A 20613-nucleotide genomic window follows, 5' to 3' on the forward strand; every position below is an offset into this window, starting at 1 on the left:
TTGACTCCCCCAGAAGTTAACTACTAATAGCCTACCATTGACCCAGAAGTCTTACCAATAACATAGTCAACTAGTGCATATTTTGTATGTTATATATATTATATACTGTATTTTTAAAGTAAGCCAGAGAAAATAAAATGTCATGAGGAAAATCATAAGCAAGAGAAAATACATACACAGTACTGTACTGTGTTTATTGATGTTGTAAATTTATGTTGTCTGTTTACAAGATGAATAGTCTGTGTCAAATGGTGGCAACTACAGTGGCAAACCTCAATCTACGGTACAAATCAAACAGTCCAACTTTTTGTTGTAATATCATGACTTTTCGCTGCTTCTTGGGAACACTTTCAGATTGCTAGTGGCACTTCATATGGGTCCCATGGTGTTTTTGAAGGTTTACACTACTGTGCCAAACAATGAAAAATACACAAGAACCATGAGAAATCACTTTTTACTGCAATATGCAATTTACTGAAGACACGGAGATGTTTAGTGTCACAAGTTGTTTTAAGTGGATGCTCTTAACACTTGAGTTCACTGCATAGCAAAAAGAGGTGTCTGTGAAATTATTACAGTAGTAAAGTATGTACTGCAATAAATCTTACACATTTATGATTTAATACTGCATCTTTACATTTGTTTACATTTCTCTTGACTATCAATGGCACCATGTATGTCTGTGTATATGTAAGTTTTGATACATTTTAACTTTTTATAATAGATTTGTATGTATTTCATGATACTAAATGGTAAAATAGACTAGTATCTACACATATATTATTCATTCGTGACACACTCAACTCTTTCTTAATATTTTCTCTATTTCTAGGCCATGTGGCTTGTCTATGTGTTTTTCCACATTGTTGCAAATCTTAAAGATAATTTCAATATATTTATTTTTAAAAATTCATGTGTAAGTGGATCCACGCAATTCAAATCTGTGTTCAAGGGTTAAATGTTTTATGATTTTTCAAAGGTTTTTGTGTGCAACACATTTTAAAAAGGTTTTCTATGTAAAATCATCTTGAATAACAAAGTGGTTATAAACTTACAAGTTCCATATCATAAATAAATACAGGGATTAAACCAAGATTCCTTTAGCTTCCATGTGCTTTGGTTTTTATTCATGATAGGACAAACAATGGGAGCAGATTATGAGACAGAGGAATAAGAAGTTAAACATGTATAGTATTAACTAATTGCAGTTATCAAAGAAGTAGTGAACTTGATAAGGTTATAGTAGTACTTCTGCTTCATGGAAGAAGATTGAACTATAATGTCACCACTGTGGCCATTCATCTTTCTTGAGACCATAATGAAATGAAAGTAGATAAATATTTATAAATAGGCATAAACTCATAATAATAAAAAGATTTGAAGGCAAGGGGGAGGTAATAATGGACAAGATATTTCAACAAATTTGCAGAACATAGAGTGGCTGGGAATGGCTACAGAGGGACTACAGGAAAGATAACTGATGGAATCCCAGAGAGATTTTGGGTTCATAAACAATAGATACCGGTAAACAAATATATTCAAAGTACAGCAAAAACCAGATATTTATTCAAGGTCGTTATATGGAACATTGGCTCTACCTGAAATCCTTATGTTCCACCTCCATCCCTGGTATTTACCACTAGAATAACTATACAGCCCTCTTTTTAAAAAAATCACATGATTTCATTGAGGAAAGTTAAAGCTTTCAATATGGATGTTAGTTTCCCAAAATAAAGTCTCCTTTCATTGTGAAATTTAACCAGGTCCACAGTCCCGCAATATCCATTCCTGATTTTGAAACAAAGCCTACCAGTTAGCCCATCCTTCCTCAAAGTATTCTACATAGAAAGCAGCCAGTCAGTATTCCCACTCAGAGGATAGAATTAGTGACAATTAGGTCTACTCAGTGGAGGAACACCTGCTATTCAGTAGAGGAAACCCACACTAGCTACCCAGAACTTTATTCTTAAGCACGGATAATTAAATAATGGTTGACTACTACAGTGGGATATCATACAGAAATGCAAATAAATGATACATAGTTACATATAACAACATGGTTGAATCTTGAGCTATAGAAGCTGGACATGACAATACGGTTACATTTAATTAATATATTAAATATACCAATAGGCAAAATAAGCTCATAGTAATTGGGAGAGGGTATCAGATGGTAAATGTATTAAAAATTCAAAGAAGTAGTTACCCCAAAAGTTAAGATATTGGTTACTTTTTTGGTGGGTGGGAATTATGATTTTGTGGGATACATGGAAGGTATTGTTCTGACTGTGGGTTATACAAGTATTCTGTATAATAAGGAGAACATTTATGTTTTATATGCTTTTCTGTATACATGTTAAATTTCACAGTAAAAAATATAGTCAAAAAAGGGATCCCACAGGAGACAGACAATTCTATAAACATTTTTAATTCTCCATTTTAGTCAAATAACTCGGAGAAGTTATATTCATAGAGTAAAAATAGGATGCTATGAAAAGGAAGCAATTAGAGAATGAAAAAAGAGTTCAGATTAAAAGTATGATTGCTGACATTAAAGCTTCAGTGAAGAGACTAAAGATAAAATTGATTTAATAAAGTTCCTGGAATATACAGGGAGAATAAAAGACTAAAATTTGAGAGAAAATAATAGAAACTCAGTCCAGGAGGTTCAGTTTCCAATTAATGAGCATTTCAGAGGAGATAACTGAGAAAGTGGAGTACAGAAAATATCAAAGAAATAGTAGAAAAGATTTTTCCCAGAGCTGAAAGATACTGATCTTTAGTTTGTACCTAGCACATTGTACCTAGCACAATGACTGTAAGAACAAACAAATAAAAAAAAGACTATACCTAAATTTAATCAGTGTTTAAGTGAAGATTCTAAACCTTGGAGAAGAGAGCTGAGTGTGAGGAAGTAAGATTGGGAACATATTAAGCCTATTAAAAATAACATCAGATTTCTTATCAATTATACTGGATGTTAGAAGGTATTGGAATGGTACTTTCAAGAAGCTCTGGGGGAAAATTATTTCCAACCTTAAATTTGATACCCGTATGAAATAAAATTAAGTGAGAGAGCATAGCAATGACATTTTCGGATGAAAGGGTTTGCATCCCACACACTTTTGTGGGAAGTTAGTTCAGAATGTGATTCAGTAAAACAGGTGTAGACAAAGACTTAGCACTGAAGAAGCAATAGGCATAACTCTGGAAAGCAAGAAAAGAGAAGTGGCAAGATGACAGCTGTGGAGTATCCCTAGAAAATGACCAGATTGGGAGGAAGGTCTCTAGCGGAGTAAGGAGGGAGGGGTGACTCAAGTATAAGTAACATGGTTGATAGGCTAGGATACAATAAATGATTAGGGAAAGTGATGGGAGACAATAGGAAACCAGTTAGAAAATCTGGAGAAAACTAAAAGCTATACAAGAAAGTCATTGTTAAAACATAAGGACAACTAAAATGTAGCATGATTTTACGCAGTTGATGTCTAAGAAAAGACTGGGCAGCTGATAAGATGGTAGCGTCACTGAATGAGTCAAGACATTTTAACATAACCGCAAAATAGAGGTTGTAATATTGATGGGAATATTTTGTCATAGTTGTTTTGATATATACATATTTTAAAATAGTTAAAATGTAAAATCACTGCTCTCTTGTTCATTACCAAAAAATGTGCCGAAAAGGTACCACTAACCTTTACCCCATCCCAAATGCCCATTAAGTATAAGGGACTCTCCCTATCTACTCTATTCATTTCTGTATTGTTTTAATATTTTACAAGTTATGTGTTAACTTTTATGATTTTTTTGTGATTATAAAATGTGTCAATTTGTTAGAATTAATTTAGCTTCTAACTATAATCTATTGTATAAATCCATCATATATTACCATCATTATAAAATTATTAATGTAAGTATGATGAGTATGGAAAGCTATTCAAAATTTAATTGTGAATTTCTTGTTCTATCTGAAATGTAGAATAAGACATCTTATTATTGCCCTGTCTTCTACTCCTCCAAGTGACTTCTGTAATACCCAGCCACTTAATGTTCGACATTCAGGAAGCTTTCATAAAGCAGAGGTGTCCTTTTAGATATTTAGATGGAAAATAAAGAATATCATTAATCTTAGTTGAAAGCAAATGGCTTTTTTTTTTCTTGAGACAGAGTCTCACTTTATTGCCCAGGCTGGAGTGCAGTGTTGCAACTTCTGCCTCCTGGGTTCAAGGTATTCTCATGCCTCAGCCTCCCAAGTAGCTGGGATTACAGGGGTGCACCACCATGCCTGGCTAATTTTTGTATTTTTAGTAGAGATGGGGTTTCACCATGTTGGCCAGGCTGGTATGGAACTCCTGACCTCAAGTGATCTGATCACCTCGGCCTCCCAAAGTGCTGGGATTGCAGGCGTGAGCCACCATACCCGGCTGCAAATGGCCATTTTATATAGTGTTCAAAACCTGGCAAAACAAATTTATGGTGATAATAGAAATTAGAAAAAAATGGTATCATTAGGTATTGACTGTGAAGGCCACATGAGGAAAACTTTTATGATGCCAGAAATGTACTATAGTTTTATCTTGGTTGTGGCTTTGTTGGTATATACATGTGTAAACATCAAAATTATACACTTAGCATTAAATTAAAAAAAGAAGTGAGAAGTAGTAGCATTTGAGATGAGGTAAAAGTGAATTATGGGAATATTAGCAGACATACTGCTTAAGGTGAAAGATAGCTTTTTTCCCCCATTTATTACTTTCTACAATGAAAGATGATTTTTAATTATATAAGTTACATGTATTTAGATAATTGTAAGTGTCTAAAGTTAAAATTGAAGGGCTCCTTCCTTAGAGCATCGCTTAGCCCAGGAGTTTGAGATCAAATCTTTTCTATGTATACACCAACATTCTTTAAAAACACATTTTGAGAAGTATCAAACTATATAGATAATTCTGAAATTTGCTCCTTCTGCCCACTCAACAGCATATAATAGATATCTTTTAGTGTCGGATTATAGATTCACCCTGATTCTCTTTAATGATTGTGCAGTCCTCCATAGTATGTTTATATCATAACTTAGCCTCCTCCCTAAACATTTCAGGTTATCTTTAGTTTTTTATTAATGAAAATAATTCTGATTAAGTTTTTTTACATCTATATTTGTATATTTCTGCAAATATTGTTATAGGATAATTCCAGAACTACAATTCCTAGGTTAAATTTTGTTAGCTTCTGCAAAATTGTCCTTCAGTTTCAACAACTGGGAACCATAATCTTGCCAACATTGGATATTATCAGTCTTTTAAAATGTTCACTGATCTAAAGGACAAAAATGGAATCTCACTGTTTTAATTTGCCTTTTTCTGATCACTAGTGAAATTGGGCATCCTTTCTTATGTTAATTATAAATTGATGTTTCTTTTTTTGTTGTGTGTACCCTATTTTAATTTTCCTTATTTGTCAGGAGTCGTCGTTTATGAGAGTAATCCTTTTCTTGTTATGTATGTTGCAAATTTCTTCTCCAATTTCTAGTCTTTTAGATTTATTTGTCTTTTGGCTTTAACTTACGAAGCTATCCATTTTTCCTTTATGACTCCTTCATTTTGTATTTCGCTTAAGATCATTTACTTAGGAAGACCAGATATGTCCTTATATTTTGTTCTGGAAACTTATTCTTTTGCATTTTACTTTTAAATCATTAATCATCCACAAATGTATTTTGTGAGCTAAATATATGAATATTAGTATGCTTTTTCTTTCCCATAATGGATAGCCAATTTTTTGCCATAAATCACTGAATAATCTGTCTTTTCCTCACCAATTTAAAAACCAGGGATATTACTGTATGAATGAATGAGGGTTATAAGAAATGTACTTTTTTTTTTTTTTAATGCAGAGAGGAGGATGTCAGTTTTGAAGCAGAGTTCAAGGATATAGGGCAGGGTTTGTAGAAAATCCAGGATAAAGGAGTGGGGTTGCCTTGGGAGCTGTAGTGTCAAATTGGATAGGTTTAAAAGTATAGGTGGGATGAAGTAAGAATATATCTAGGACAAACAAATATAGGCATACCCATATGTTTATATGCTTAGCTATATGCTTTGCTTTACTGCACTTCACAGATATTGCAGGGTTTGGTGTGTGTGTGTGTTTGCAAATTGCAGATTTGTGATTACCCTGTGCTGAGCAAATCTGTCAGCATCATTTTTTTGACAGCATGTGTTCGCTTTGTGTCTCTGGGTCACATTTTGGTAATTCTCGCAATATTTCAAATTTTTTCCTTAGTATTATGTATGTTATAGTGATCCGTAATCAGTGGTCTTTGATATTATTATTGTGTTTGTTTTGGGCAGCATGAACATCACCCATAGAAAATGACAAACTTAATAAATTATGTTGTGTGTGTTCTGACTGCTCTACCAACTAGCCATTTCCCTGTCTCTCTCCTTTGGCCTCCCTATTCTTTGAAAGACAGCAATATTAATATAAGGCCAATTAATAACCCTATAATGTACACCTAGTATGCATCAATATTAATCTTTCAATGGCCTCTAAATATTCCAAGTAAAAGAGTCATATGTCTCTCACTTTACATCAAAAGCTAGATGTAATTAAGCTTAGTGAGGAAGGCATGTCAAAAGCCAAGAGAGGCCAAAGGCTAAGCCTCTTGCACCAGTTAGGCAGATTGTGAAAGGAAAGGAAAAGTTCTTGAAGGAAATTAAAAATGCTGTGCCAGTGAACACATGAATAATGAGAAAACAAAATAGCCATATTGCAGGCATGGGAAAAGTCTGAATGGTCTGGGTAGAAGACCAAACCAGCTACAACATTCCCTGAAGCCAAAGCATCATCCAGAGCAAGGCTCTAGCTCTCTTCAATTCTGTGAATGCTAAGAGAGGTGAGGAAGCTGTAGGAGAAGAGTTTGAGGCTTACAGAAGTTGGTTTATGAGGTTTAAAGAAGGAAGCTGCCTCCAAAACATAAAGGTGACAGGTGAAGCAGCAAATGCTGATGGAAAAACTGCAGCAAGTGATCCAGAAGATTTTTTTTTTTCCAGAAGATCTAACTAAGTTAATTGATGAAGGCAGCTACACTAAACAACAGATTTTCAATGTAGATGGAACAGGTTTCTACTGGAAGAAGATGCCATCTCATAGAGGAAGAGAAGTCAATGCTTGGCTTTCAAGGACAGGCTGACTCTTGTTGGGGGCTAATGCAGCTGTTGATTTTAATTTGAAGCCAGTGCTCATTTACCATTCTGAAAATCCTAGGGCCTCTAAGAATTTTGCTACATCTACTCCCTGTGTGGTCTGTAAATGGAACAACGAAGTTCAGTTGAGAGCACATCTGTTGATGGCAGAGTTTACTGAATATTTTAAGCACACTGTTGAGAACTGCTAAGCAAAAAAGATCTCTTTCAAAATATTACTGCTCATTGACAATGCACCTGGTCACCCATTTTATGCAGTGAAGATGCCCAAGGAGATTAATGTTGGTTTCATGCCTGCTAACAACATCCATTCTGTAGCCCATGGGTCAAAGAGTGCTTCAGACTCTCAAGTCTTATTTAAGGATTGCATTTTGTAAGGCTATAGCTGCCATATATAGTGATTCCTCTGACAGATCTCAGCAAAGTAAATGGAAAACCTTCGGGAAAGGAGTCACTATTCTAGATACCATTAAGAACATTTGTGATTCATGGGAGGAGGTCAAAGTATCAACATTAACAGGAGTTTGGAAGAATGTGATTCCAGTCCTCATGGGTGATTTTGAGGGGTTCAAACTCAAGTGGAGGAAGTAACTGTAGCTGTGGTGGAAATAGCAAGAGAACCAGAATTAGAAGTGGGGCCTGAAGATAGGACTGAGTTACTGCAGTCTTATGATAAGACTTGAATGGATGAGGAGTTGCTTCTTACAGATGAGCAGAGAAAGTGGTTTCTTGAGATGGAATCTACTCCTGGTGAAGAAGCTGTGAACATTGTTGAAATGACAATAAGGATTTAGAATACTACGTAAACTTAGTTGATGCAGCAGTGTCAGGATATGAGAGTGGCCTCCAAGTTTGAAAGAATTTTTACTGTGGACAAAATGCTATCAAACAGCACCACAAGCTACAGAGAGATCTTTCGTCTTGCAGAGAAATCAAACAGGAAGAATCAATCAATACAGCAGACTTTATTGTTGTCTCATTTTAAGAAATTGCCCCAGCCACCCCAGCCTTCAGCAGCCACCACCCTGATCAGTCAGCAACCATCATCATCAAGGCAAGACCCTCCACCATCAAAAAAGAGTATGACTTGCTGAAAGCCTCAGATCATTTGCATTTTTAGCAATAAAGTATTTTTAAAATTAAGATTTGAACATTGTTTATTTAAACATAGTGCTGTCAACACAACTTTTATTCCTACTGGGAAACCAAAAAGTTTGTGTGACTCACTTTGTTGCAATATTTGCTACATTGCAGTAGTCTGGAAACAAACTTGCAGTATCTCTGAGGTATGCCTGTGTGTACTAAAATTTGTATGAATAGTAATCAAGGGGAGCAAGTCAACAGCTACTTATGTTATACAAGGTGATATTATAAAGGAATTCTTGGACTTTTTTTCTTTTTGTAGATGTATTTTAATTTATTATCTTTGGCTTAGGAATTACCATTAACCATTGTATAGGAACATGTCTAAGAGTGAGCTCTTTTTGCTTAACATCAGCTTTAAGTTGAGCTTTCATATTTAGACATAACTTATTTATTTAAAGCTATTAATATATAAAAGGTAATTATCAATTCTGGAAAAGTTTGGCTCTATGACAGTGAACAAACTAATTCAAGAAAAAGACTACTAAGTATGTGAAGCACCACATCCAGAGAAAAAAGATTTTCTAGCAAATTGGATACACATATAGAGGAAAGTGATTATGTGTGATTACTTATGGGACTAAATTTGAAGTATGTTGGAAATAGGGTTGTCAATGTAATTTTAAAATTATTGACCTCTAACATAGTCATTATAATTGAAAATGTTACTTTATTTGTCTTGTCTTCCCTTCCCTTTACCTCTATCCTTCTGTTTTCTCCTTTGTTACAGATCATACATCTGTCGGTGGCCTGGGAGACAGTTTTTATGAATACTTACTGAAAGCATGGTTGATGTCAGATAAAACAGACCATGAGGCAAGAAAGATGTATGATGATGCTATTGAGGTGATTATTTCCAGAACATTTTTCTACTTAATGGATTGAATGTACAGTGTATTTTGTAGTGACTAGATGAATATCTTATAACCATTTTATTATAGACATTCAGTAAATACATACAAGCATTTTATTATATGCATTCACTATAGAGTTTGTTACTATTTTAATAGAAAAGCCTCATATTAAGTCTTCTTTTATTTGTGACATTTTTAAAGAAATTTTTGAAGAAAGAATTTATTGTAGTCCAGGTGCAGTGGCTCACGCCTGTAATCTCAGCACTTTGGGAGGCTGTGGTAGGCAGATCACTTGAGGTCGGGAGTTCAAGACCAGCCTGGCCAACATGGTGAAAACCCATCTCTACTAAAAATACAAAAATTAGCTGGGCATGGTGGTGCATGCCTGTAGTCCCAGCTACTTGGGAGGCTGCGGCAGTAGAATCGCTTGAACCTGGAAGGCAGAGGTTGCAGTGAGCTGAGATCTCATCATTGCACTCCAGCCTGGGTGACAGAGCGAGACTCCATGTCAACAATAAATAAAATAAAATAAGAATTTATTTTAGTGTATTCATGAAAATTGATTTTATTTACTTTTAGTTAATGTTTACAGAGACTGGAAAAACTTCTGACTTTATATACATTTTCATAAACATTTTTCTTTCAAATGAACCCTTGAATCTACACATTGAGAGCCTTATGGGTAAATACTTAAATAATGACAACACACTTATATAGTATTTTCTACGTGCCAGGCACTGTTCTAACCCTTCTTACATATATGAGATCATTTAATCATTATCACCATTTTACACATGAGGACCTTAAGGAACAATGAAGTTAAAGTAACTTGCTGAAGGTTGCATTGCTGGTAATTGATGGGGCGTGGAACTGAACAGTCTGGCTGCGGAGCCAGTGCTTTTAACCACTGTATTATATTGTTTCATATTTAAACGACTTCATACCATGATATTGTGACAGTTTATAATTGGAACAAGATTCATTCTAGGAAGAATTTATATGGAGTATTTCTAAGAAAAAACTGTGAAATAGAAAAGTAAGTCAAAAGTGTGTTAAGTGTGTTTAGCAGGTTATTAGCTTCCTGCTCTATTATAAACTGATACCCACTTAACAATTTTAGTTATTTTTTAAAAGTTGTATATTTTGTATATAACAACTCTGCTGATGTAGTCAGTAATTAGTTGTCAGAGTTATAATTTCTGTTTGGTTTGTTTTTTTCATTAAACCAAGAATCTTATCCATTTTATATCCCTACTGTTCAGGCACATAATTTGTTACAATTGTTTTTAAAAAATGCACAGGAGTTGAACTTAATATGTGGCTCACAGTGTTTTGCCCATTATAGGTACTCAACAAGTGTTTATTGAGATATTGTGTTAAATAATAAATTGAACTAAAGGTACAACCAAGAATATAAATTTTAGTAGGAGAACTTTATTCTCTTTTATTAAAATTTAAACGTAGAAAGTTGTATGATCCAAGATGGGTTATTATCTGGGAAGAATTTAATATTCTTAGAACCATATTGTTGAAAATAGCTCTTAGTAATTCCCACTAGACTGTGGCCTCCTTTGAGGGCAGAGACTAATTTATTTATCATTATCTCAGCACCTAGCACGATACTTGAAACATAATAAGTATTCCGTAGTATTTGATAAATGCATGAATATATTTAATATTATATTTGAGAACATGTGATATATCATATACCATGTAATAAATTAATTTTGTCTGTTTTCTTGTAATTTTCTTTAAAACTATTTTGACTTTTGCTTAATTTTTTCCAAAGGAAAAAAATTGTATTTGTCATTTTTTTTAAATTATACATGCTTTGAAAGGCATGATAACTGCTTTGAAAGTTAACCTTATAAATTCACACTGTTTTTCATGAATCATCTGCTATATGTTATGTATCTTGCAAATATTTCTGTACTTGCTTTCTTTTCCCTGTTTTTATTAGTTTTATTAGTTTATTAAATCAAGAATAGGTACCTAATAAATGTTTTTTAATAACAGTTGATCAGCTTTCACTTTGAGACATGATCTCAAGTATGCAGTCTTTGCAGTGTTAATTATTTTCAAAAACTATTCTATTAGCGTATTATAAAATAAATGACATATGGAATGTATGAAAGAGATAGGAATGACCACTTAAGACTCATTGTAATTTGAAATACATTATTTTTAAACTTTGTCTTTCTGAGCTATTTTACTTAAATTATTCCATACCCATCCTACCTTCCCCTGTCCTTACAGATACCCATATCCTTTGTTTCTACTTTCTTTTAAAATTATTGGTAAAAAGCCCTAACTGACTGCCTTTTACTTTAGTTCTAGTAAGTCCAGGTGGATATGCTTGGATATCTTTTAATTGTAAGATGGTAAGATTTAGGTTATAATGAACAGAAATGACAAACATATGGATACCATCTTTAGGCGTTTTTGGAATACCTTATATGTGGAAAACATGGTACTATCATGAGGTTCAAAAAGATGAAAAATACCACCCCATACTCAAAAAACTAATCTTTTTGTGCTTCAGAGTACTATGGTTAAAACAATGACAAAAACTTATAATCCAAAGATAATTATCATTTTGGTTATCAGCCACCTCTCATTCCCCAACATCAAATACAATTATCTAAGAGCACCATTCATTTATAAAATTACTTAATAATTAAACATGTATTGAGTGCACACTACATTATATGCCTTCTGGAATACAGGTGATGAGTAAGGCATAGTCACTCCAGTTCTGTTAAACTCACATTAATTATGGAGAATACAGAGTAAAATTTTCCAAGGCTGATTGTTACTAAACTTGTCAGAGAACAACTGACAGTAAAAATACTCCTTTTTGTCAGAAGGAAAAGTTAACCACTAATCATGTATAATAGTTTCTACTAAAGAAAACTGAGTTAATGGCCATTGCTTATACTTTTCCATAGAAATACCTCTAAAGGTAGAAAATAGCTCATCTCAGCAAAGTCTAAGAACATATTCCAAAGGAGCAAAGCTCTTGAAAATCTCATTTTAAAACTGAAATGTGATTGTTATACTCTGATATACTCAAGTTTAATATAGACTCTTTCTCTCACCATTCCTACATCTTTTGAGAAAAATGTATATTCCAGTAGGGTAGACAGTGTTTATAATATGGCTTCTCTTATCCATGACAAAGCATCCAAAACAAATGCCTAAATTTGAGAAGTAAGGGACTAAAGATAATATTATGTAGAAGGTAATCTTTAGGCCAAGTCTCTCCTCTTCCACTCTGTCTTATTATGGTAGTGATTCAGGTATTGGTTCCAGATTATATGCAATTTGATCACCCACTCCAACACTTGCTGTTAATTAAGTCTCAGTTTGGGAAAGTTACTACTTTATAGACTATCATATTACCCAGGTTTTATAATGGCCAGAAGGATATAGTAAGTTTGAACACTAATAGTTTGCATCTAAAATTTTGAATATCTTTTCTTTCCTATAGGCTATAGAAAAACATCTTATTAAGAAGTCTCGTGGAGGTCTTACCTTTATTGGAGAATGGAAGAATGGGCACTTGGAAAAAAAGATGGGGCATTTGGCCTGCTTTGCTGGGGGAATGTTTGCACTAGGAGCAGATGGTTCCAGAGCAGATAAAGCTGGTCATTATTTAGAGCTAGGGGCAGAAATTGCACGTACTTGTCATGAGTCATATGACAGAACTGGTAAGAATATTAATAAGGCTAATTATATAGTCTAAAATAATCTCTAAGTTAAAAATGTGCTCAGCAATAAGAAGGAGAATATATAGGCACTTTTTACTTCCAAATAGTTTACACCAACAAGGCAAATCATTTTCTTAAGAACTTGAATTTTAATTCTGGAAATGTGTCTCTGCATTATTTTTTAAATTCTGAATTCTGCTGCTGTTTCTGTTAAAGATTTTGAAGTAATTGTTTTAAAGACAAGAATCGTGGAGTATTTGGGAATATATGGAATAACTATTTTAATATAAGAATCTATTTTTGCCATTTCAGCTTCTATAAAAACAGTTACTTAAAAGAACATAAAATTGACTGATTTCAGTTATATTGCCTTGCCTATCCTCTTGTGATAAGAAGAATAACCAAAAGATAACAATATTTATCTTTATTGGTATCTGGCTAACTAGTAGTTTTTCAATTAGTTCACCAGTAGTTTTTGGAATTGTTTATGGCTTTAACTAAAAAGATCCTCTGACATTGCATTGGGCAAATATTTTCTGAACTTCAGTGTCCTTACTTGGAAAGGGAGATGAATCCTAAATGGTGACAAAAATTGTTTTGGTTGGGGCTGAGAAAATTTTTACTCTCTTTATGTATAAAGCACAGATATACATATAGTCATAAATAGATACACAGTATGTATTTGGTATTAAAATTTTGTGGAGGGAGAAGGCAATTAGGCTTTTTTAAAAAAGACAAAAGGTTTCTTAGGGGTGCAATAATGAAAAGGGGGCTGAAAAACACTGGACTAGACCTTCCAAGGTTTTCTCTGGCTTTAAAAACGTGAGTTTCTATATGAAGTAATAGATAATGAGCTCCCTGAAAGCCAAAAAACTAGAAATTTCTATTTGATTTCGGAAGTTGAATTGTTGATTTTATTAAATAAGAATTTCTGTTTTAGGGTTAATTTATCATCAGATACCGTGAAACAAATATGATTGACCTAAAATTTATGCTAGTTCATAAATCTGTCAAGTTATTTTTATACAGTAAGGAATTAAACTTATGGCAAAATTGATTCTTCAGTTCTCGCATTAACTAAATAAGGGCTCCATTTCTTGAAATAATATAAGTCAAGAGGACGGTGAAGTAGTGTTATTTTAGGGTAGTTTAAGTGTTGGTGTATAATACATATAATGGCAGTGATCTGAGTTCGAAATAGAGGCTAAATTAAATTATCGTGTTGATACAGAATGCCAATTATGCCTTAAAATATAGCTAAAATTAGTAAAACATTGAGGACCAGGATGGATATTCAATTTTATATTAGGATCCATGAGAATAAGGATTGTTATTTTGCAGATTTTGACCAAAAATCAAATAATAGACCTAAAATAATTGAATTGCATATAGCATACATTCTAAAATATGGTATATCATAGTTACTATAATTAAATATTTACTCCATGAAACAGGGAACAGCCATTATATGCCAAGTATTATGCTAGATGCTTATAGGTTAAAGTATGAACAAGATACATTCCCTGCTTTTCAGAAATTCATAGTGTACCAGAGTTTGAAAGGATTTCCTTATATTTCTGATTTTAATGTTTCATAATGACATTGCTGATGCTGATTCTTGTTCTGATTGTCATTTTCACATTGCAAGTTGATGAACCCATGACCCTCTTTGTTATGGTAAACCAAAAAATGATTATTTGATTTGTGTCCTGTATTTTCAAGTCTTCTGTTGTTTTTACTTGTCTTTAATCTCAATTTAGATCCTTTAATTAAAAAGTACAATCCTAGTTTTGCTAACTTTCCAGCAGGTTATTATATCCTCTGCTGTGTTTTCTTATAGCTGTGCTATAATTTTTGGCCACCATATTTTAAAATATCCATTCATTTTTCCTTAGTAGTTATTCCAGCTAAATATATACTGTAATTATCTACAACTAAATCAATTCATAATCTAAGCTCTAAAATGTTTTCTTATATGTGTGTATTATGGCAAAATGTCTTTAAAATTACCTTGCCTTTAAAAAAAAATCCACACAGTGTCATTATCTATATACTTTTATTTTAGACCACAATGGACTGTATGATGTGCAGATGTCTAGTTTGCATTTGTTTCCAAAAGATTACTAGACTCTTTTTGGTAGAATTAGATTTAGCAGTATGTTGATACACATTATTCTGAGAAACATTTTATGTTAGAATAACAGGAATGTTTATAAGTCTATTTTAAGAAAACCAAATGTGGATCTTTTAAAATGACTCATTTTGCACTGAGTGCAAACAGCAACAATAAAAATAGACAACAAAAATTACTTCATATTCTATTCTTTCAGGGAAGAAAGAAGTCCTTGCAAACAAACTTAAATGGTTTATTTTGCTCAGTTATTTCTTTTGTCATGTTACAGCATTAAAGCTAGGTCCTGAATCATTCAAGTTTGATGGTGCAGTGGAGGCTGTGGCTGTCCGGCAGGCTGAAAAGTATTATATCCTCCGTCCAGAAGTAATTGAAACCTATTGGTACCTATGGCGATTCACTCACGATCCAAGATACAGGCAGTGGGGCTGGGAAGCAGCACTGGTAAATAAGCCAATACTCCATTTTACCTGCAAGAGTGTTAACTCATGCCCTCCTATGATGCCACGTACCCTCACCCATGTTACCTCATTTTTAGTATCTGTAGGGCAGTTTTTATTTATCTGATGAAGAAACTCTTAGTCAATTTAAGTTTCTGGGCAGTAGAAATAAATCTTACGATGTATATTAAAATATATTAAAAATATATAAATACATATATTTCAAAGGAGGAATTTTTAATGGTTAGTTAAGTAAAGGAAGCAAGTGGTTTACTCTTAAAGTCTTTCAGGGAATCCATAGCTATCAGTACCTAGGGAGGAAAAAACTATTAGTCTTTTATGAAAGTATAGCTTATTCCTGGGGTAAGGGGTTGTTTTATTCTTTGAGATTTACTAATTGTGATAAATAACACTAATTATGGTGACGATTCGTATTCAAATTGTTTAACTTAAACTTACAATCTAGATAGAATGACTAAGGACATCCCAAATGAGGTCAGTAGTGCTGGTAAATTGCCCAGACAGGAATGTATAAGATATGTTTTAAGGCAAGATGTATACCAATTTATGTAAAGAGAACGTTTCACAGTGGCAAAGTGGGAGAGAAGATTGGAGCCATTATGTAGACAGCCTTACACACCAAATCAAAGGTTCTTAGTTGTTCAGGAAATAAGACGTGTGCACAACTCCCTCCCCGTAATACACACTCTCTTAGTTACTTCTGTCAGCTACTGCGTTAAGTGCTGTCATATGGGAAATGGTAACAGAAAGTTCTTTGCTTATCCAAGAAGCCCTTCAGATCTTACTTTTCTTTTTTCCTTAGCATCTTCTACCTGCAAAAGCTCCTTGACTTTTGAGAATTCCTTACAGAACTGCTAAATGTTTTATAAGGGGGAAGGAACTCCTGAAGGCTTTTTTCAGTGGGGAGTAACAAAGCAAAAGGATCTGATTGTAATCCACAAATTGGTGGGTTTGGGAGACCACAGCCATAACCTAGGAATAATGTGAGATCTTGAACTAAGGGGAGTACACTTATTTTTCACCTGTCATTCAGACCTAGATAGTCCTCCTGGACTCTAACAATAAGAGGATATTAATGGAAACAAGTGGTTACACAGGACAGGAACAGATGCAGCATTTATTGATGCTGCTTTTCCTTGGCCCCTTGGCTCCAGAATTGGGAGCACAGCTACTAGTGAAATTCTCTGTGTAGGAGAGTGCTGCCACAGTTGAGAAGACAGCCAAACTATTGCCACAGTGGTTTGGGAATAGAATACACACACACTTCTATTGTTAGCAGTAGCTTACTAATGCTTCCGTAAATTAAGCAATCTTTTATGTAAGGGAAATAGGTACAATAATCATATAATGCATCTGTTTCACTTGAATGTCCCCTGATATTTAATGCTCCTTATTTAGAGGAATGAGGGGGATATGTCTGAATCATGTGAGGAGTGGAAAGTGGTGGCAGAAGCACTTTTTGTCATTGAGGAATACTTTAGGATAATTCATCCTTTTCCTAATGTCCTTTTTTCCTGTGTGCTTTCTTCAAGTATGGCCCTACTTTTGTCTGTTAAGGAGAGGTGTGACAGGGTCAAACTTTAGCCCATGTCTGTCTAAATTTGAATTATAGGAGGTAGAATTTTGCTTTTGTAGCCTATATGCACAAACACAAACTCAATGTATAATCGGTCAAGAACAAGAACTAGAGTAGTTATACTCTAAATTCAAGTTTCAAAAGTGTGCAGTGGAAGTGATGAGAAGAGGGAGGAATGGAGGCAAAAGAGGCAGTGTCATATCTTAAATAATATTTGCTCATGCATCACCATTGGCCTCTCCTCTTGGGTGCGAAGAAAGCAAAGGGAAGGCTGGGTGAGGCAGAATAGCAGTATAGCGTGTCTTCTGTAGCCTTAGCTATTCTATTTACATATTCAAACTTCCAAACTTGCCCTCATGACTTTAAATGTCCTAAAGATTAGTCATGCCTCCCCACTACTTTCTTATTATTCTTAAACCATTTTGATAGTTCATATGGTGGTGAAGACACATGATTATTGTGAAGAAAAGTACTTAAAAACTCTTGTATCCAAAATTTCTTTAGAATATATTAGAGAAAAGCACCAAACCCCCTTAAATTTAGTTATAATCAAAATGGAGCTATAAAATGAGCAGATTGATTAAATAAACACCTTTTTAATGTTAATTAGCTTTTCATAGGAAGGAGAAGCCCAGAAGAGTAAGAAAAGTAGCAAGACTAGGAACAACAAGCCATGGCAGACAGCGATGGTTAGTTAAGTAACCATGCCTTCATTGGATGACCTCGCAGGGTTAGGTAGAATAGAAAAACAAAACTACCACATGTGCTTTCCACTTTTCATGATTGGTTGAATTCTGGACTGTGCTGTACCTGCATAAGCAGACTGTTTGGTTGCTTTGAATTAAAAAATAAGGTTGTGAATAGATTCCATTTGATTCAGTATTTTTTATTTAGGCATGCCCAAAGATGCAAAAAGAGTAAGAATTTTAACTCTCAGTCAAGCAGTAAAGCCCAGTAGTTAATAATGTGGAGCAAATTACTCTGTGCCTCAGTTTTCCCATCTGAAAAGTGAGGCTGTTAACCTCATAGAGTTCTGAAATTCAAATGTGACTGTATTTAAAGCTCTTAGAACAGCATTCAGCACATAGTAAATACCTTATAATTGTTAACTCTTTATATTGTAATTGTTATTGTAGTAGGTGGGCTCTTTCTGCCAGTTGGTACCACCTGTAATGGCTAACTCATAGGATTATGATAATGCAATGTCTGGCACATAGTATGTATTTAGTAAATATTATCTCTTACTGCTATTACTATAGAGTGCTCCTAAGTAATATTTTTTAGCATGTTGTGGGCTATTGTTTGTCCTTGGAAGTGATAAAATTGCAATAAAAATTGTTAATTGAAACTGACCTCCATCTTGATTTGCCAGAACTAATGGACCTTTATTTTGCCAGACAGACCCCTCATTTAGAAAAAATAGCCTAAATTTGATTTCTAAGTTAGGAAAATATAAGATGTCTTAAAAAGATTAAAGAGTTTTGGAGACAGAGAAGTTCTATAGGAAACATCCTGTTTCTCGTATGAGTTAATTTTTCCAGTATGAGAATATTTCCTTTTGATAATATATTATTCTTAAACCATCAAATTTTCATACAAATCTTTATGAGCTTTTGACTATTGTCCTTCAAAGTTTTGTTGTCCTTCAAAACTTGAAATTCTACAGAATTGCTTATTTTGTCTGATCTCTTTCATAGGCCATTGAAAAGTATTGCCGAGTTAGTGGTGGGTTTTCTGGAGTCAAAGATGTATATTCCTCTACTCCTACACATGATGATGTACAGCAGAGCTTTTTTCTTGCTGAAACATTAAAGTAAGTATATAGCTTTAAAAAATATTTTTATACTAGACTCGTTTTGCTGTGTGATCACTAGATGATGAATTACAACTATGTGACAGGTTACACTAAATTTTGTTGTAAATATCTTTTTATGTAATTGGGTGTGTAAATTTTTAGCTACATCTCAAAAAGAATGACTTAGACTATAAGGTAGGTATTTTATCAAAAAAGTACTTAGTACCTGTTAAAATTTTTCATTCTTTGCTCTTTAATGTGCATTAAAATCACCTGGAAGGCTTCGTAATACACAGGTAACTAGGTCCACACTCACAAAGTTTCAGTAGATCTGGAGTTTAGCCTAAAAATTTGCATTTCTAACAAGCTCCCATGTGTTACTCACAATGCTGGTCCTGGAATCATACCTGAGCTCCCTACTGTAGCTAATGAAATCTGTTAGGAATGATCATGCAGTTTTGATAGTACTAAATGACCATAGCCACTCATCCACCCGATGAGGCTTACTGTAAAGATACACATAAAAGGAACAATGGAAAAGAGTAGACAACTTTATTTTCATCTTATACTCAAAACCCCAGGTAGAGGTCTCTGTAAACAGACCTGGAAGAGATGGAGATTGTAAATATGTCCACTTCCCTAAAGACTGACCAAATAAATATCTCTTCATACTCGCTCTTAAATTTATTATTTGTATTTCTTGCATATCTGTACATGAATGCCTTGTAAACATTTTATTTTTTCAACAAATGTGTATTACCAGGCACTGTTCAAGCCACTTGAGGATGTTTCAGTAGGCAAGCAGGACAAAAATTCCTGCCTTCTGGATTTTACATTCTAGTATACTTGTAGTTTACATTCTCATATATTACAGTTAAAATGTACCGTTCTCAAACTAAGTTTCTAAATGTCTATCTTATTCTAATTTTTCTTTTATTACCCCAGTACTGTTGTTTTCCTGTCTTTTTAGCTTATACATTATAGAATCATCTGCTTCCTCCTTTTAATATATCACCAATTCTTTATGCTTCTTTCTGTTACGTTTTTTTATTTTGCTCCCTCCTTTCCATTTCTACAATTTACCCTAATCCAGCCCCTTATTACTGCTGGGATGGTTTAGAACATCTGCCTGGTACTCAGTTTCCTACATCTAGATGTTTCATATTCTGACTTATCCTTTGTGATTAGGCTGGAGACTGTAGAAGTTGAAAGAGCACTAGACTAGAATATAAAGTGATGGGAACTTTAGTTGTACACTAGCTACATCTATTTAGTTGTACACTAGCTATTTTATCAAAATAAAATTTTTTGCTTTTGGTTTACATGTCTGTAAACTATGGAATTTGGCCCAGATTGTGTAGTATCTCTCCTGTTTTTTTTTTTTTTTAAACTTCAGAAAAACTGTAAGATAGGACAATGATTATTTGTGTCTTTTCACCTAGTTTTGCCACATTTCCTTCTCTTTCTTTCTGTATACACTCACATATACACATAGTTTTACTTTTTTTTTAGCTTTTTATTTTGCTGGACAAGTTGATGGTGACCAGCAATATATTTCAACAGTAGCTTTCAAGAAAAGGTCATCATCTTACATAATCGCCATTCAGTTCTCACACTTGCAAACCTTAATATTCATATAATAATGTTGTCTAATATGTAATCCCATTTTCAAATTTCTCCAATTGTTCCAATAATGTACTTTATTTTTGTTTAATGCCAATTCAGGATCTAGTACGGGATC

General features: G+C 33.8%; 1 protein-coding gene across 1 annotated transcript in view; it reads left to right on the forward strand.

Annotated features, from left to right (window-relative positions):
* The window catches only part of MAN1A2 (mannosidase alpha class 1A member 2), a 160214-nt gene that overhangs the window by 115452 nt on the left and 24149 nt on the right, over positions 1-20613 (forward strand). Inside the window, exons 9-12 of the mRNA XM_003806289.7 lie at positions 9076-9191; positions 12690-12909; positions 15312-15484; positions 18775-18890. Of these exons, the coding sequence (XP_003806337.3) occupies positions 9076-9191; positions 12690-12909; positions 15312-15484; positions 18775-18890 (625 nt within the window). The remainder of the gene's footprint in view (positions 1-9075; positions 9192-12689; positions 12910-15311; positions 15485-18774; positions 18891-20613) is intronic.

This window comes from Pan paniscus, chromosome 1, assembly GCF_029289425.2.
Source record: "Pan paniscus chromosome 1, NHGRI_mPanPan1-v2.0_pri, whole genome shotgun sequence".
In the NCBI taxonomy this organism is placed as follows: domain Eukaryota; kingdom Metazoa; phylum Chordata; class Mammalia; order Primates; family Hominidae; genus Pan; species Pan paniscus.